The following is a 15,287-nucleotide window of genomic DNA, read 5'->3' on the forward strand; positions in this document are numbered from 1 at the left end:
TTTTTGAAAGTTAGCAGTGAAAATTTGACAGCACATACGCACACCCGATAAAAGAATAAATTGTAACTCAGGCTTGCAAATCAAAATCTACTGCTACTTTAGACATTCCAGAGCCGAGCGCTGCCTTCTTATGATGCATGTCCTTGCAAAACAGGTGTGGGAGTTACGCATCACAGGCCCATGCGCCTCTGCTTTTGTCTAATAAACCATTTGCCACTAATCAAATCTGCTGCACCGCAATTATGAAAATTGGAAAGGGAACAAGGGACAGCCAAAACACTGAAGGACAATAAAGTTATCTTTGTGAATGAGATGATCTGAAACAACTTGGGGGAAAATAAAAGAGGGTTGCGATCTTAATTAAATTTGCAAAGTTTTAGGTCAAATGCAACAAAGACAGCTGAACTTGTAAACTTGCGTGTTCTCTCAGGAGAGACGTTCATGAGCACAGATCACAATTTAAAGAAGGGGAATGGGTAGCACTCACACCCTTCAGGTAGTCTTTCTTGTGACTCTAGAACAACCAAAACCAAAACACTAATACTAAACCAAATCTTTTTAATTTCATAACCCATTTCATGTCTGCTGACCTCTTTGTCCAAAATGGATCCATACTCCACATAGTCATTGATGAGATGTGCTGGACCCATTATCTTGGCCTTGATGCTGACCCAGTCCAATGAGAACATAAGGGAGTAAAGCTCCTAGAAAAAAAAAAGTCATCAGGAAACCGGAGAAAGACACAGAGACACAGTGAGCAAAAAGAAAAATATACACAGACTGTAGAAATAAAACAGTGCTATAAATTCTGTCTCATGCACAAGTGTCTCAACAGGTCTGTATACATGATGTATAAAGGGCCGCACTATATACATTCAGTATATTTGTGGGATTCGAAAGCTGGAAGATCACTGAGGGATCAGAGTGCTTTGGGGGACTAAAATGGAGGGTCTTAAAAGCTTTAAGGACTGTTTGAGCCCTCAAGGCTAGTTTTCAGTAGGAGTAAGGATAAGGTGCTGCGTTCCCTTAAACTTAGAAAAGGACTGAAATGTGTGTGTGTGTGTGTGTGTGTTTTACCTTAGAGAGATTGGCTTTGGCCATATGGTAGGTCAAAAATCTGATCCAATAAAGACACTCCTCATCTCCAGAGGTGGGAGGAACATCTCTGTAGAAATGCTGGTACTGATGCACCACATTCAAATGAAGGTTCTGAAATGCGTACCGTAAACACACACAGTACATTCACCGTGTATATTTTGCAGGAAAGCAGTAGAATGAAAGAAAGAATCAAGTTGTAAAACTGTTGTGTTGTAAAACTGTTGTGTTGTAAAACTGTTGTGTTGTAAAACTGCGACCGCAAACATGGTCTTTCTGCTTAATTAACTGCTCGCGAGTTCAAAATGCAAAGCCAGACCGACCTCGAGCTGATTGCGGTTCTGCTCCACCAGGAAGTCCAGCTGCAGGTCATGAAGGTAGTACAGCTGGGGTTTAGTGTGAGTGTCCACAAAAAGCAGAGACTTGTTGACAAACTCCTGGAGGATGTCTTCCACCTCCTCTGGCTGTAGATCCCACAAAACAGAAAGCACCTGGAAGAGGACACAACATTATAAGAGTTATTTACTTTGTTAGCCCCAAGCAGGATGAAGTTGATATAAAACCCTCCTGGAAAGCATAAAGAAGACCACTATTATGTCCTTCAGACACCGGGCATGTAACAAAAGTATAATTTGTACTAGAGGCTAACCTTAGCGGGGATTTTGATGTCTTGTTGTAGCACAGTGAGGTCCTTGTAGAGCTTTTGATGGTCGTGAGGAAGGACTTCAATACTGGCAGCCATGGCCTGATCCAGGGCGTCATAGTCATAAGAGGAGGACTTCCTTATGCGCTTGAACTGCTTCTGTTGCAGCTGGCGAAGGTAGTAAGACCAACGGTTGGGTTTTTCTTTGAGCAGAGCGCCAATCAGAGACACCACCAGAGGAGAGCCTGACAGGAGGCAAAAAAAAAAACAACACAATTTTTGGCTTGACCCTGAAAACACTAGATCTGAAACCTCACATATGAAAAAAATGACTGCTCTTTTAATAACAATCACAACACAACAACATGATCTAAGCTATTGTTTTTATATGTTAAAGACTCACTTAAAAATGGACTTAACTTATATATATATATAAATACTGTCAATTTACAGACCTTTACATTCTTTAACAATACTGCGAGCTTCCTCAGGTAGTCCCTTTGGCTTCATGTCGGTGTATAGAGCCAGAATCTCCAGTGCCTTTTTCTCATCCAGACCACTCTCCACTTCCACCTCATGTTTAGCACCTACAACAGCAGTGCAAACACTTAACACGCTTAAAGGCCTTTTTTTAACGGTATAAGAAAGTATTTTGCACACAGCGATGGTCACAACATGGTACATACCGCTGACAGAATCAGCAAGACTTCTGTTTCTGGTGGTGAGAAGAATCCGACATTGGATATCAAACGTTTTCAGCACTGTACTGTCCCAGATGTCATCTAGAATCAGTAGAGACCTTAAGAAATTGTTTTTAAAAACAGAAAAAGATGTTAACCACAGAATAATCTGGCCTTAAAAAGACATCTACTGAAACATCTGCTGTTGACTGAAACAAACGCCGAATAAAAAGGTAACCTTCAATGAAAAATTATTCTTAATTATTTTATAGAAACGTCATCACCGACTGAAGATTAAACCTTTAAAAGAGGTGGAAACTGGCAGCAACTAACATAGTTACTCTGACACAGTGGATTCATGAAAATCCCATCATAAGCACAGGGAGGAAACAGAAGAACCTGTTTTTTCCACATATTGTGCATTGCTGTACAGATGTTAAGACAGTTTCAGCAAGTATGACAACACGTAACTCTTACACAAGTTACCAAGCTCTCATTTCAGTTTTCACATTCGTGTTATTTCAAGTTAAAATCAACTTGAACTGTTTTCCGTTGTGTCACAATTCTGCATCCTGAACTGGCAGCACTGATAATATCTAGCTAACCTCGGATGTTTGCGCAGCATGAGGAAGCGCAGACGCTCTTTGGCTTCATCCAGCGAGTTGGGGGGCCGGTGGAGTGACTGTGAATCCAGGCCCTGCTCCAGACGAAAACACAATGACTGGATCTTCACCAGCAGGTCTGGCTTGTCCAGCTGGCCGATGGACAGCCAATGGATCCCTCCAGGAAAACACTCTGCAGGCAAGGGGGAGGTGGAAGGAGAAGAAACAGACAGAAGTCAAGCAAGGGAGAAATGAGAGGCTGCAAAGTGGGAATAGATGAATATTAGATAATAAAAAAAAACATTATTTCAACACACATCATCCTGTTATTTTTTAATACAAAGCACTATTTCTGGATCACTAGGTCCATATGTTGACAAGAAAATATCATTCACCTTCAATGAGTCCATGGTGTCTGACAGCCTCAGAGGCAAGGACAGACTTGCCTGAGCCAGCCATGCCAAAGACTGTAACCCAGCCAGGGTTCTTCTGGAGCTGATAAAGTTTTTCTCTGACTCGATTCACCAGCTCTGGTCTGCTGACAAACACGACGGGTCTTTGCGTTACTCCACCTTCACTCAGCATAGTCTGGACTGTTAGGCAAACCAGAAGGAGAGTGACATGAATTCTACTCAGGTATTTTAACTGCGAATGTGTCCAACATTTTCCAGAAAAAAATACTCGAAGGTGTCCAATAAAAGGAAAAATTAACTGGTAACCAAAACAGGAGCCACACGTTTGAGATAACTTTCGTGGACTCCTACCCACTGATACTAAAACTTTGCAAACCTCAACACTCCCAAGCCACAACTTCCCACTTCTCACCATAAGATGTGAAGCTGTCAGAAAAGCCCTTTTGTCCATTAAATGAGACAGGTGGGAGGTCATCGTGGAGCAGAATGGCCAAATCATCGTATGCCTCTTTAACCAATGCATTGTAGAAAGATATGTAGGAATGATTGTCCTTCCTCAGCAAGAGTTCAAGCAGAGCTACAGCCTGATCCTTCCTGGTGGGCTGCAAAGACAAATATCAGAAAAGACAGATGGACCATGCTTTTAATATGTTGCTTTTTTAAAACTCTCACATTACCTGGTGAAAACATCAACTGATTTACAATAAGTATACTAGAGAAATATCTGAGGAAGTCTTTAAACTCTAATAATGATTAAAAAGAATAAAACAGAAGTGAGCGAAGCCCTGTTCAAGAAAATTTCCTAAATATCAAATGATTCAAAACTGTATTGCCTCTCAATAATCGCACATTATTTCTCTGCTGACAAGTAACACACTTGCAATTCTAGACAATCAGGGACAAATACTTGCTCAATACACGTGTCATCACGTCTGTGACGAGAAAACCACTGATTTTCAATTAGGCTAACTGACATGAATATTGTTATAAAATGATCATCCGTGATCACCATGACTTCCCCAGTTTTGGGCCTATGGGCTCTGCCTATCTGCAGGTCTGCATCATGGCACCACATGGGGAAAAAAGATTCTGGACATTAGACATGCGAGGGCTCAGCACGGCAGTTATTAGTGAACACCAGTTTCTGTGATAGTTCAAACAATGCAAAGGACTGTATAACATCAAACACTATGAGTGGATTAGGACCTACAACAAACCCTCCCCCAATTTGAAAAGAACATGAAAAGAAGCCAGATGAATACAGGAAGCTTGTGGTTTGGTCAGGTGAGATGAGAAAAGATTCATTTGTTGGCTCTGATGGGGTCCAGCGTGTTTGGCGTGAGTAGTCAGTACCACCCATGTGAATCCACTGACCTGACAGTAAAGCACAGAGGTGGTACTGTGATGATACGTGGCTGCTTGAATGCAACGGGTGGGAGGGAGGTGAAATTTCTATATACGTCACTATACAAGGCAAAAATAATGTCCAACAAACAAGGGGACTCAACATCTCCAGAAACTTGGCAGAATAGTCTTATATTAAAAAGTAAAGTGGACACATGAAGTCAGTGTGTTGCACTGATTCCATAGTTGTTGGGGGTGAAGAAGGAGATCCTGATATAGCAAACTGATTTTGCTAGTCTTTGATTGTGAATTACTGACAATTACTGTGACGTGATACAATTTCTATCATTAGACAAAAGTGATATTACAATAGATAACGGTGTACTCACCTCTGTTGTATACTATGTACTATGCTACTTAAAAGATTACACTCACCTTCTCTTATATTTCTTGAATCAAACACTGAAACAAAAGATTTTCTGTTTTACAGTTTTACAGTAGGCTGAAAGTGAGGCTTTTCCAAACAGCAAGTCAGTAAAATTTGATAACAAACAAGGAAATAAGTAGTTACGGTCCCAAGGTCAGAGCAGCATTATCAAAGCAATAAATGGTAGAGTGATGTAGGAAAGTTGTGTTCGGGGTCAGCTTGATAGTAATACAGAGTAATAACATCAAACTTTTTTTATTGGTACTATTAATTTCAAAACATGCAAGTTTAAATTAAAAAGGTAAAGTCAACTTAAAACTCATTAGGAGAAAACAAAAAAACAAAACATAAGAGAGTTGAATACTATGAGCTCAAAGTAACGCAGTTTTTTCCCTGTTTGCTAAGGCTCACCTGAGTCTTGATCTTTTCCTCCTCGTCCAGACTTATGACACCATCACTGATCATGTGGTCCATTAGGTAGGCAGGCTTGATGTCCTGCTCCAGTTTGCGGCGAAAGCGCACTAGACAGCTCCGAGCTCCTTCCTCCAGCACCATCTCCGCACAAGAAATCAACCATGCAGATTCTGAAAATCATTAAAGAAAGATGCATGGAGGTTTATTGACCTGTGGATGTTTGTTTTTTTTTCTTACACTTTCTTCTCTGTAATCTCTACTTTTAACTCTTGTAAAAAAAAAAAAAGAGTCAGCTGAATCAGGCCATGCTAGACTGTCTTCTGGCACTGGCCTGCTTTTGGTGTGCCAGCTCTTGGTCCAGTGGGGAATAGGCAGATTCTGTAGTGTCTTTCACACCATATATGATCCATTTTTATTTCCTCTGATGTGCTGGACTTACGTTAAAACATTTTCTTTACCTGGGTTGGTGTAATTCTTAAAGGGAATTTGTGATGATGATTTCCATGTTAATTAAGAAACCGAGAAATTACTGTGATTGTCAGATCAACTGATGCTGAAGTTAACTGTCGGTTGCAATCCTAAATACAGCTACACAAAATAGCGTGAACACAGTTTATAAAGAGATCCTGTAACTATGTGGAAATAATACTAAACGAATAAGAGGAATAAGAAGATACCCATCCATCCATTTTCTTTATTCGCTTAATTTACCTCAGGGAACAGGAAGTGAAAATAAAAGGGTCAAATGAGGTGATCACAGAGGCAAAAGTTCAGTTTTTTAACCACTGATCAACTTCTATTAGTATCGACAAGTTGCTTCAAGTAGTTTTGCTAAGCCTGTTAGTTAATGCGAACAAAAATATAGATACTGCATTTCGGGATAAACTTATTGCTTTGGTGTGTCGTAAGATTCTGTCTGGCATACTGAGCGCGCATGCCAGTGCCTGTCTTATCTCGACTAGTTCACCACTCTAATTTAAAAGAGAGACAAACAAAGAAAGTATATAAAAAAAGGTACTCACGACTAGCTCCTTCTGTTTAACGAGGAAACTGTTTGGTGAAATATACTTCTGTCACGAAAAGTCACGTTTTAAAGAACTGTATGTGTGAAAAGACCATTTATTTCTATAAAACAGTGATATTACACGCCCAATTTTAGGAGATGAACTTCCTGCTTCAGAAGAAAAACAACTACTTCGCTCCGAGGCAGCCAATCGCCTGGAGACTTTTAAACCACGTGACGTGTGAGATCATCCGGTTAACGAATCTGTAACCGGGCAAACTGATGCATTCAAATACTGCTCTACTTTTGGTAATATTAGGTTTACTTTTTACATTTTTTTTTTCACTTAGCTGACAATTTACAAAACCATCACCTTCAGACAATATTATACTACAAGCAATATGTATTTTTAAATTGCAAAATACCTGAATATATCGCTATAAGGCGCTATTGTGACCTAAAGTAGGACATGTGTGCATCCTTTTTCTACTCTCTTGTTAATTTGTCAAAATTTTGTGCGCAGTATTTTCTATCAATATTCAAGATAACGTTTCAATACTTTACGCCGATGAATTACAAATTTTGCCAAAATGTCGAATGTCTAAACATTCCAACTACAATTGTACTACGTAATTCTTTAAAATTCCGACTACACGTAAAGGTAGCGGTGTTGCCTGACGACAGGAATGAGAGCATGTTGTTCATCTCACAACACAATGCTGCACTGATAATGCAATTATGAGTAGCTCTAAATACATTGACTATGCAATGGGGCAAAAGCTTGACATCAGACCTGCAAGACGATACTAATTTCTGAATAACAAAAAGAAAAGAAAAGAAAAAAATATGGGAATTCGATTTTTTTTAATTGTGTCATCTGTTACTTGTGAAATGATAGAAATCAAGATTTTCTTCCCATGATGGAGACAATTATTAAATTCCTTAACGCCAACAACTTTCTCAGGGAAATCCCTCAATGAGGTTCTGTTTGATTTATGTAAAATCAAAGGATACATTTCACAGGTTGTATCTTCTAGTTTAACATATTTGTTTAAAAAGTTTTGTTTATTTATTGTATTTTTTAGTTTTATATATAAAAAAGAAATAATAAGAAAAATTCATGCTTAATTTTCAAGTTTTATTAGTGGAACATTAATGAACCAAAACTTCACATTTAGAAATCTTTTGACAAAATCACTTTTGGGTTCAGCACCTTTGTTTTCCCAACACGTTCTAACAGCAAACGCAACAATACTGTAAAAACTGCTGCACCTCACAATGTAACAAGCATAAAAAATAAAAAATAATAATAATACAACAAGTACTCCGCTGGCAGATCAGCAACAGTACAGAGGAAATATAGAATATTTGACAAATACAACAATTACTCAAGTAAGAACTAAAATGACCAAACTTCAACAAAAGACTACTCATGCAGACAGGTTTCACTACTTTTCTCTGAGAGGTGAAAACCCAGAATCGAGTTTAGTTCTCTGGCTGGTTAACAAAACAGTAAGGTACAACAATAAATGTGTGAACTCTATGAATAAAAGGCTCTATCAAGATTTGCACTAATATTTTCAAATGTGGCACTTGCTATGCACAATTTTACCATATAGAACAATATTTGTATGTAGTAGTAACAAAACACGACAAACACTGTGTAGTCAAAGAATGTGAAATGCAACTCTGCTACTTTTCCAAAAACATTTGCATCTTCTGCATTGCTGGTCTACAGACACACCCCATCTCCACAGTTCTAGCTATGTCTGACACTGAAAGTAATGTTTTTCAAATCCAGGAGCCATATTGTTCTTTTATTCACGTGATGCTGAGTCGTGAGCCTTTTCCTGAGGAAAGCTTGCTGTTGGTGGACTGCTGCTGAACAACAGCTTCTTGATGATGTCCACATAGAAGGGTCCATAGACAGTCCTGTTGTAGTTGATTAGGGAGATGAACTTTTTTGCAATCAGTGCCAGTTCAGACTTGATAGCAGTCAATCCGGCTGGTACCTGTTCAAGTTTGAGTTGAGGTTTGGGGTCAGAGATGAGCGCCATAAAATATTGCTGAACGCGATCCTCTGCAAAGGAGGGAAGCAGATAAAACAAGATTAGGCAATGCCCAACCAGGTGGGTTTTTCAAACAGTCCACTTCACTATCTCTTACCAACTAGAGTGCGAATGGGATTGTCCTTCTGGGTGATGCTGCAGATCTGTCCTGTGAGCGTGGCCCGCAGCTCCGGGGTCAGTGCAGGGTAGTCTCTCTCTGTCAAAGACTTGTTGAGCTCACAGCAGATCTGAGCACTGACGCCCTCTAGTGACTCTTCTAGGTTAAAGTCCCTATCGTTCAAGGGAGAATTGTGAAATCAGTTTTAGGCTTATTTTTAATGTAAGGAAGATTGTATTTAGCATTTAATGGTCAGTTAAATGTTTAAACAAAAGGTATATAATGAAAGGGAACTGACGGTCTGTGCATCCCATCCAACAGCACGCTGATCATCGTCTTCAGGCGGTCAGAGAGGGAAGGAAGACCCTGGACAGGCTCTCCAACGGTGCTGTACACAATGAGCAGCACCTCATTCACGGCCTGACACTGCTTAAGCTGCCACTGAATCTCCTGCAGACGGGCCTCATCTGTAATCCAAGTCTAAAGTAGAACCAACATACTCTGTATGTTAATTTCAAAATTCAAAGAAAATGGAATAAAAAGAAATAGCTGGATGGCAACACAGAATTTTTTTTTAATGAACTTACCCATACATTGAGCAGAGACACTGCCGTGTAACAAGAACCTCTTTCATTTAATTACAGATACAAGTACATCTCAATACCTCAGGTACTGGGCTCTTTGAGTAGTCCCATGTGAGGATGTGGAAATAGGCAGCGTTGAGGAGCTTGAAAGGACCAGGCATGGCTCGCTGTCCTTGCCCACAGTCATTGCTTTTTTCTGTGGCTGACAGAAGCTCCTCCAGTGCAGACTGGATCCAGGAGGTGGTGCGGTTTAAACCAGCTGAAGAAAGTTTCACAGCAGTTTAGTATAGTAGCAGTATTTCAGTTTTCACTTTGAAGTGCACTGATGGTTTATCCCTGCACTGCATATTCTTACAATGCATCATCTTTTTACTCACTGGGTGTTTTGTCCAAGATGCTCTGAAATGTTTCCCTCTCGTATTCAACACAGTTCCTCTGCAGCACAGGCTTTAGCATTTCAATGTTATGGGTTAGAAAGTCCGCCTTCATCAGGTCCAGCACACAGAATATCTCCCTAATGTGTACAAAAAAACCCCAAATAAAACAACAAACAATAAAATCTAACCCTGTTTATGTATTCTCCCAGACAAATTTGATATAACTGTTTGAACTAAGCACTGAAATGTCTTTAAATGCATTAAACCAAAAGCTTGTAGTTACTTCAAGACTGTGACTATGTTCTCTGTGCTTTCCCGTAGCTTCTTGATGTCCTTGTCCCTCATGGGAGCACACAGCTTGCCCATGGTGGTGATGACGTATGAGACAAGCCCCTGGATGTCTACAGCATCATTGTCAGCCTGCTGACGAATCAGGTCCATGTCCAGCACCTCCATGATCTGGGTCCGCATCCGGTTGGCCCCCGGGTTAAGGAATGACAGTAAGATCTGTCCATTGAAGGAAAGTTTAATTCAATGTCATGAGTTATTATTTAATTGGATGTTTTCCACCAGTACCAGTCACAAAGGAGGGGAAATCAGTTTTAAAAGTTGTGCAAAATGCTAAATAGATCATGCAAAAAAGCATACCATCTTAAAAACTTCTAATCTAATATATTCTAAAGTAATTATCGTGTTTAGTCAGAGCATTGGGGTCCTTTAAATTGATGTACAGTATGAAGCTGTTAACACTAGATTGTGCGTGCTAACCTCTCTAATCTCTTCCAGTAATTTGATTGCAAATTGATACTCTGGTGGGTCATCGTTCAGCTCAGTCTCAAGGATGTCCCAGAAGGCTTTGTGGAGATTATCTCTCACCTCATTCCATAAACTGAAAAAAACATGGAGGGATTTTAGTTCAAATGAATACATTTTTCCATCTATTGAATAGACTTGTGGCTTCATTCCCCCAGTTGTCAAATTAAAGAGACCACGAAGTGCTCATATATTAATAGGAATGGTTCACATAAAACAATTTGCACCTATAAATTTAAGACAATACATGACTAGATTCATTAAAAATGTATTCTTGGTGTTGACAGTTTTAGTCCAAGAAGATTACCTTTTTTATTTTTACAACACAGGAAATAATTACATTCATACAAGATATAGTAGGCCTGTCACGAATATTACATAATTACCTGATCCCAATTATCTCAGATGACCGCAATCATTTTGCACAGTCATTAGACTTGTCTCCATTCATCTCTTCAACAAAATGTCAGGATGAAACTGACAGAACTGTTGCACAGTATTTCAGTCATTGCTCCCACATTTTTTCTGCCATTTGAGGTTCGAATGGCTCTTTTTTACGTTACGTAATTTAAATGTTCCCCCTCAATCTGCTACATTACATTGCACATGAGAGAACAATCAGGGCCACCAACTGTGGGGCATTTACCTATTAATATTTAACCCCCCAGATGTTGGTAAGCGCCATACTAAGCTAGAAGACCTTACACAGACAGGTAAAGTTTCATGCATGTCTCAGTGAATACCTGTCCCGTGGTCTGCTGTTCATAAGGATATTGTTGTTCATGACAATCTCATGTGCAATTTTGAGATTGAACAGCTCTCTTCCGGCCTCCATGACCTCATCTAAAGTTAAGGTTTTGGGTGGGCTTGCTGTGGGAAACAAATATAGAACAAACTTGGTAAGTTCGTAAACATCTGATTATCAAAACTGCATGACAGCAATGGTAATGCGATTACATTTGTTGAAACTGAACAACACACACAAATACAATATTGTAAATCTAATTAAAGTTTAAAGTGACGTCCTTGCAGAAATCAGGCCAACTAGAAACCCTTTTCTGAGAAAGGAAAACAATCGCGGACACAAACGTGGACACACTGAGAGAGAGGATTGTCGATGAGTTTATGATGAGTCGAACTCACAGGAAGGCGTGCAATGCTTGCTGGAGCTGTCGCTGTTGAAGCTGTCACGCGAGCCGTCCTGGTCACTGGCCGACCTCATGCTGTCGCAGCACGACTCCACATCACTGCTTTGGTCCTCCCCACTGGATGTGGATGTGGGTCGCTCATCATTTAGAGGCATCTTGGCTTACAGCTGCACATGAGAAGTTGTTAAAAAAAACAAAAAGATGTGTCTCACTCAGACTGTTCAGTAGCTTCAAATCATTGGACATTTATCCCGTTTTTCTTTTTTCAGGAATTCCTTTTAAAACAAGTTTAGAATAGAAGTTGGAAAGTTGCTGGAAAACTATGAGAAAAATCTTAGTCACAGTTTCCAACGGAAACAGCAAAACGGTCGAACAATTAAAAGGGATATTTGTGAATAAATCTTAGAAATAAGAGACCAAAACAAACAGAATTTCATCCTACTGAGTAGTGTTTGTGTTACCAAAAGGCTTCGTTCTCGGTGCCGCAGAGCTCTACAGTTGTCTGTGCTCGCAATGGCTAACACATTCCTTCATTATAAAAAAAAAAAAACACACATAAAATGTTGTGGTGCCGTAAATCAAGAAAAGTCGCCTGAACAACTTTACCTTTACTGTACTGTAGAAAGTGTGACTGTCAGAGAGTGTGAGAGAGCATATTTTTTGTTGCTCAGGCAGTGTTTGAAACAAAACGCCTGCAAAACACAGCTGGCTGGCGAGTGACCATGGTAACAGAGATAGCAACCTTACCGCACTGAGTTTCTAAGTAAACACTTATCAAACTCACTGGCCCTGCATGAGGTAAGTGATTGTTTACGACAGTATATAAAGTCTGGACACAATAGGACCTTATTTTTACCAAGGTTTATACAAAGGCCTGTGTCCCTTGAGGTAAGAGGGACACTGGATCTGTCTATGAAGATCAGTTACGTCTCCAAGGCAACATGAACAGCAAAGGGCTTATTAATGGTCAAAATGATCCTGTTACACATGACCATGTGTTGGATGTCTTCCACAGAAACAAACCAGCATGATAAAGAACAGGGGGGTGTGCACATCATCCCCATCATCCTATAACTTCAAACTATCCCCATACTTGGCTGGATTAAGTCCTTTACCACTGTAACACCTGCAAACCGAGGCCTTTGCCTTTCTAACATTATCTCATACATACAGAGCTGGCAGGATGACCCTTGAGTGTCTCTGTGCCTCGTCTCAGTTATCTCTGCCAAAAATGAACCCACACGCAGCTTTTGCAGTTTAAAGATAGCTCAGGAGTGAGAATGAAGGGTGGGGGGAGTGTGCGACTAATGTGTGCTCCTGCTATGTCAGCAACTACATCATCTGCTAGACTTGACAGCTAGGTTAAAGCAATGCAGCCAGCCTAATAACAATAACAACAATTAACAATAATAATTAGCTACTGAGTAGCATTGTAAATACTGTTTATTGTATTTTTGGACATATCGATATTTTTATTTTTATTTTTTCCCTATCTTATTCTTATTAATCTTTCTTTTTCCTGTAATAAGAGCACTGCAACAAAATAATTTCCTGCAAGGGATTAATTAATAAAGTTATTCTGATTCTGATAACCGACAGCAGTGTTTCCCAATCCTGGTCCTCAAGGTACATAGCCCTGCGTGTTTTCCATGTGTTCTTGCTCCAGTACACCTGATTCAAACAATGGGGTCAGCACTTCAAGCTCTGCAGAAGGTCGATGAAGACCCATTCATTGGAATCAGGAATGCTCGAGAAGGAAAACATGGAAAGCATGCAGAGCTGTGTAGCTTGAAGACTGCGGTTGGGAAATACTGATCTCGAGGGATTAAAGCGGTGGAGTCCAGAAAACTGATTACGGATTAGGTGTGCTCTGTAATGTGCTGCTTCATGATAAAGCCTCTGTAAGCAGTCTGAGAATAAAAAGCATCATTATGTTAGAGCAATATAAAAATGCAAAAACAGGATGATAAAACTAGACATGTCACTAAAATAGACATATTCAGAAAGTTAAATGTAGTTTCCATACTCATGATACCCATTTTATAGACTACATACGGTTATAATAACCCCCGCAGAGACAAAGACAGCCCTGAAAGATACGGATTTGACTGCAGTACGATGTAAACAAAGCAATGGATCAGGAAGGCGGGGCTAGCTACACGGAAACTCTCGTTATTGGCTGTTGAGGCCCGTCTATCACCCTCAAAGGAAAACATTTGGCTACATACCTTTGCACGCGGATAAAAAAAAAAAGAAATCCATACACGCGTAAGAAGTGGGTACACGTGATCAAAGCTGCTGACCAAAACAAGCAGCCCGTGTATATTCAGAATACCACATTTAATTTTATCATGACATAATAGCGTGTTTTCTATGTTTATCTGCGTCAGCACACCGGATTCAAAAGAATATCTCTTCGGCCTTCGGTTAAGATTAAAGAGCTGAAAGCAGGCCCATTTATTTGAGGGTGTGCTGGAGCAGACAAACAAGGAAAACCTGAAGGGCAGTACCTTAAGGATAGAACCAGTGTTAACACTGGCCTAGTTGCATACTGCTCTGCTTGACAGATATGCCGAAGCTAACTGTCAAACTCAACACTTCTGTTTACCTTATATGTTTGTCTTTAGTACTTTTACAAACCCTCTAGTTATATAGCCGAATATTAATCATGGCTATTGTGACTTTCCTCTAGCATATTTACACAGACTTGCTGTCTATACCTACTTGACTGTACTTCTAACTCCAATATTTCCGCTCCACAATCAAGCGAGACTTAACGGTAAAGTTAGCAAAAGAGCGAGTTAACTATTCGCAACCGTTAAATGTGTTTAAAACAAATGACTTTTACCTTATTCAAGTCTCCGAAAACGGAGACTGGTACAAAAACAAGTACAGCTCTGTAATAAAGTCCCAGCAACGACCCTTTCTGCTCTACTCGACGTTTAAAGGTCCTTCTCTAGTCCAACTCTTCTCTGAGAACAAACAGGGAAAACCATCTCACTCATAGGGGGAATTGAAGGCCAAACTAATACAAAAACAGGAATTATAAGAATCTTTTTGGAAAGAATTTTCTTTAGAACTTGTGTTCAATTTTACAAACAGGTATGTAAATATAGCTTAACAAAATAAATTGGAAAAAAGGTTATGCTAATAATATAGACGTTATCGCTCTTAGTTGAAATGGTACGTTCCACCCATTCTCATACGTTCACGTGGGACTGTTTTGTTTACGGATGTGACATACAGGGAACAAAATTCATACAACACGGTAAGCACACTTGTTGTGGGAAATTGTTAGTAATTAGTAATTACACTGAATTGACCATTTATCCGTAATTATGAGTTTACTTGTATGTTTTTTCTTGTATGTTTTATTTGATAGATCATCCCTTTCGTATGCATTTATTTTTTAATTATTTTTTTTACTGAACACGACGAACGATATATTTTTTCAAGGGTCCTTACAACTGGTACATCCTTACACTGGAAAAACGTATGCACAAATTTCAGTTTATAAAATCTGCAATTGATTAATGTATCCCCCAGGTGGCAGTATATACCCTCCGTTTTACATGATC

The 15,287-nt window shown here is 39.6% G+C and overlaps 2 protein-coding genes across 3 annotated transcripts in view; both read right to left on the reverse strand.

Annotated features, from left to right (window-relative positions):
* Positions 1-6,797, reverse strand: part of apaf1 (apoptotic peptidase activating factor 1) — a 43,387-nt gene extending 36,590 nt beyond the window's left edge. For both annotated transcript variants that reach the window (XM_075471672.1, XM_075471673.1), the window contains exons 1-11: positions 6,641-6,797; positions 5,616-5,788; positions 3,846-4,035; positions 3,416-3,613; positions 3,024-3,213; positions 2,425-2,537; positions 2,194-2,325; positions 1,745-1,983; positions 1,419-1,586; positions 1,078-1,209; positions 591-704 (exon numbers count right to left, since the gene is read on the reverse strand). In XM_075471672.1, the coding sequence (XP_075327787.1) occupies positions 591-704; positions 1,078-1,209; positions 1,419-1,586; positions 1,745-1,983; positions 2,194-2,325; positions 2,425-2,537; positions 3,024-3,213; positions 3,416-3,613; positions 3,846-4,035; positions 5,616-5,759 (1,620 nt within the window). In that variant the 5' untranslated portion in view covers positions 5,760-5,788; positions 6,641-6,797. The remainder of the gene's footprint in view (positions 1-590; positions 705-1,077; positions 1,210-1,418; positions 1,587-1,744; positions 1,984-2,193; positions 2,326-2,424; positions 2,538-3,023; positions 3,214-3,415; positions 3,614-3,845; positions 4,036-5,615; positions 5,789-6,640) is intronic.
* Positions 6,798-7,745: 948 nt separating this feature from the next.
* On the reverse strand, positions 7,746-14,681 carry tcp11l2 (t-complex 11, testis-specific-like 2). Its single transcript, XM_075471674.1, has 10 exons — positions 14,558-14,681; positions 11,705-11,876; positions 11,305-11,431; positions 10,517-10,637; positions 10,032-10,255; positions 9,749-9,885; positions 9,452-9,630; positions 9,086-9,267; positions 8,788-8,960; positions 7,746-8,701 (listed from the first exon to the last, which is right to left on the reverse strand). The coding sequence occupies exons 2-10, from the start codon at positions 11,862-11,864 to the stop codon at positions 8,439-8,441; spliced, it is 1,566 nt and encodes a 521-aa protein (XP_075327789.1). The 5' UTR covers positions 11,865-11,876; positions 14,558-14,681; the 3' UTR covers positions 7,746-8,438.
* Between the last annotated feature and the right edge of the window lie 606 nt (positions 14,682-15,287).

Source organism: Odontesthes bonariensis, chromosome 8 (assembly GCF_027942865.1).
Source record: "Odontesthes bonariensis isolate fOdoBon6 chromosome 8, fOdoBon6.hap1, whole genome shotgun sequence".
NCBI classification, from domain to species: domain Eukaryota; kingdom Metazoa; phylum Chordata; class Actinopteri; order Atheriniformes; family Atherinopsidae; genus Odontesthes; species Odontesthes bonariensis.

What these genes read in the sequence shown, in the direction of transcription:
- tcp11l2 (XM_075471674.1), bottom strand. Translation starts at nt 11,864, where the DNA reads ATGCCTCTAAATGATGAGCGACCCACATCCACATCCAGTGGGGAGGAC. An exon ending in AACAGCAGACCACGGGACAG is followed by an intron (nt 10,638 to 11,304) that starts GTATTCACTGAG and finishes TGTTTTTTTCAG; the next exon opens with TTTATGGAATGAGGTGAGAG. An exon ending in CAAAGAGCCCAGTACCTGAG is followed by an intron (nt 9,268 to 9,451) that starts GTATTGAGATGT and finishes GTTCTACTTTAG; the next exon opens with ACTTGGATTACAGATGAGGC.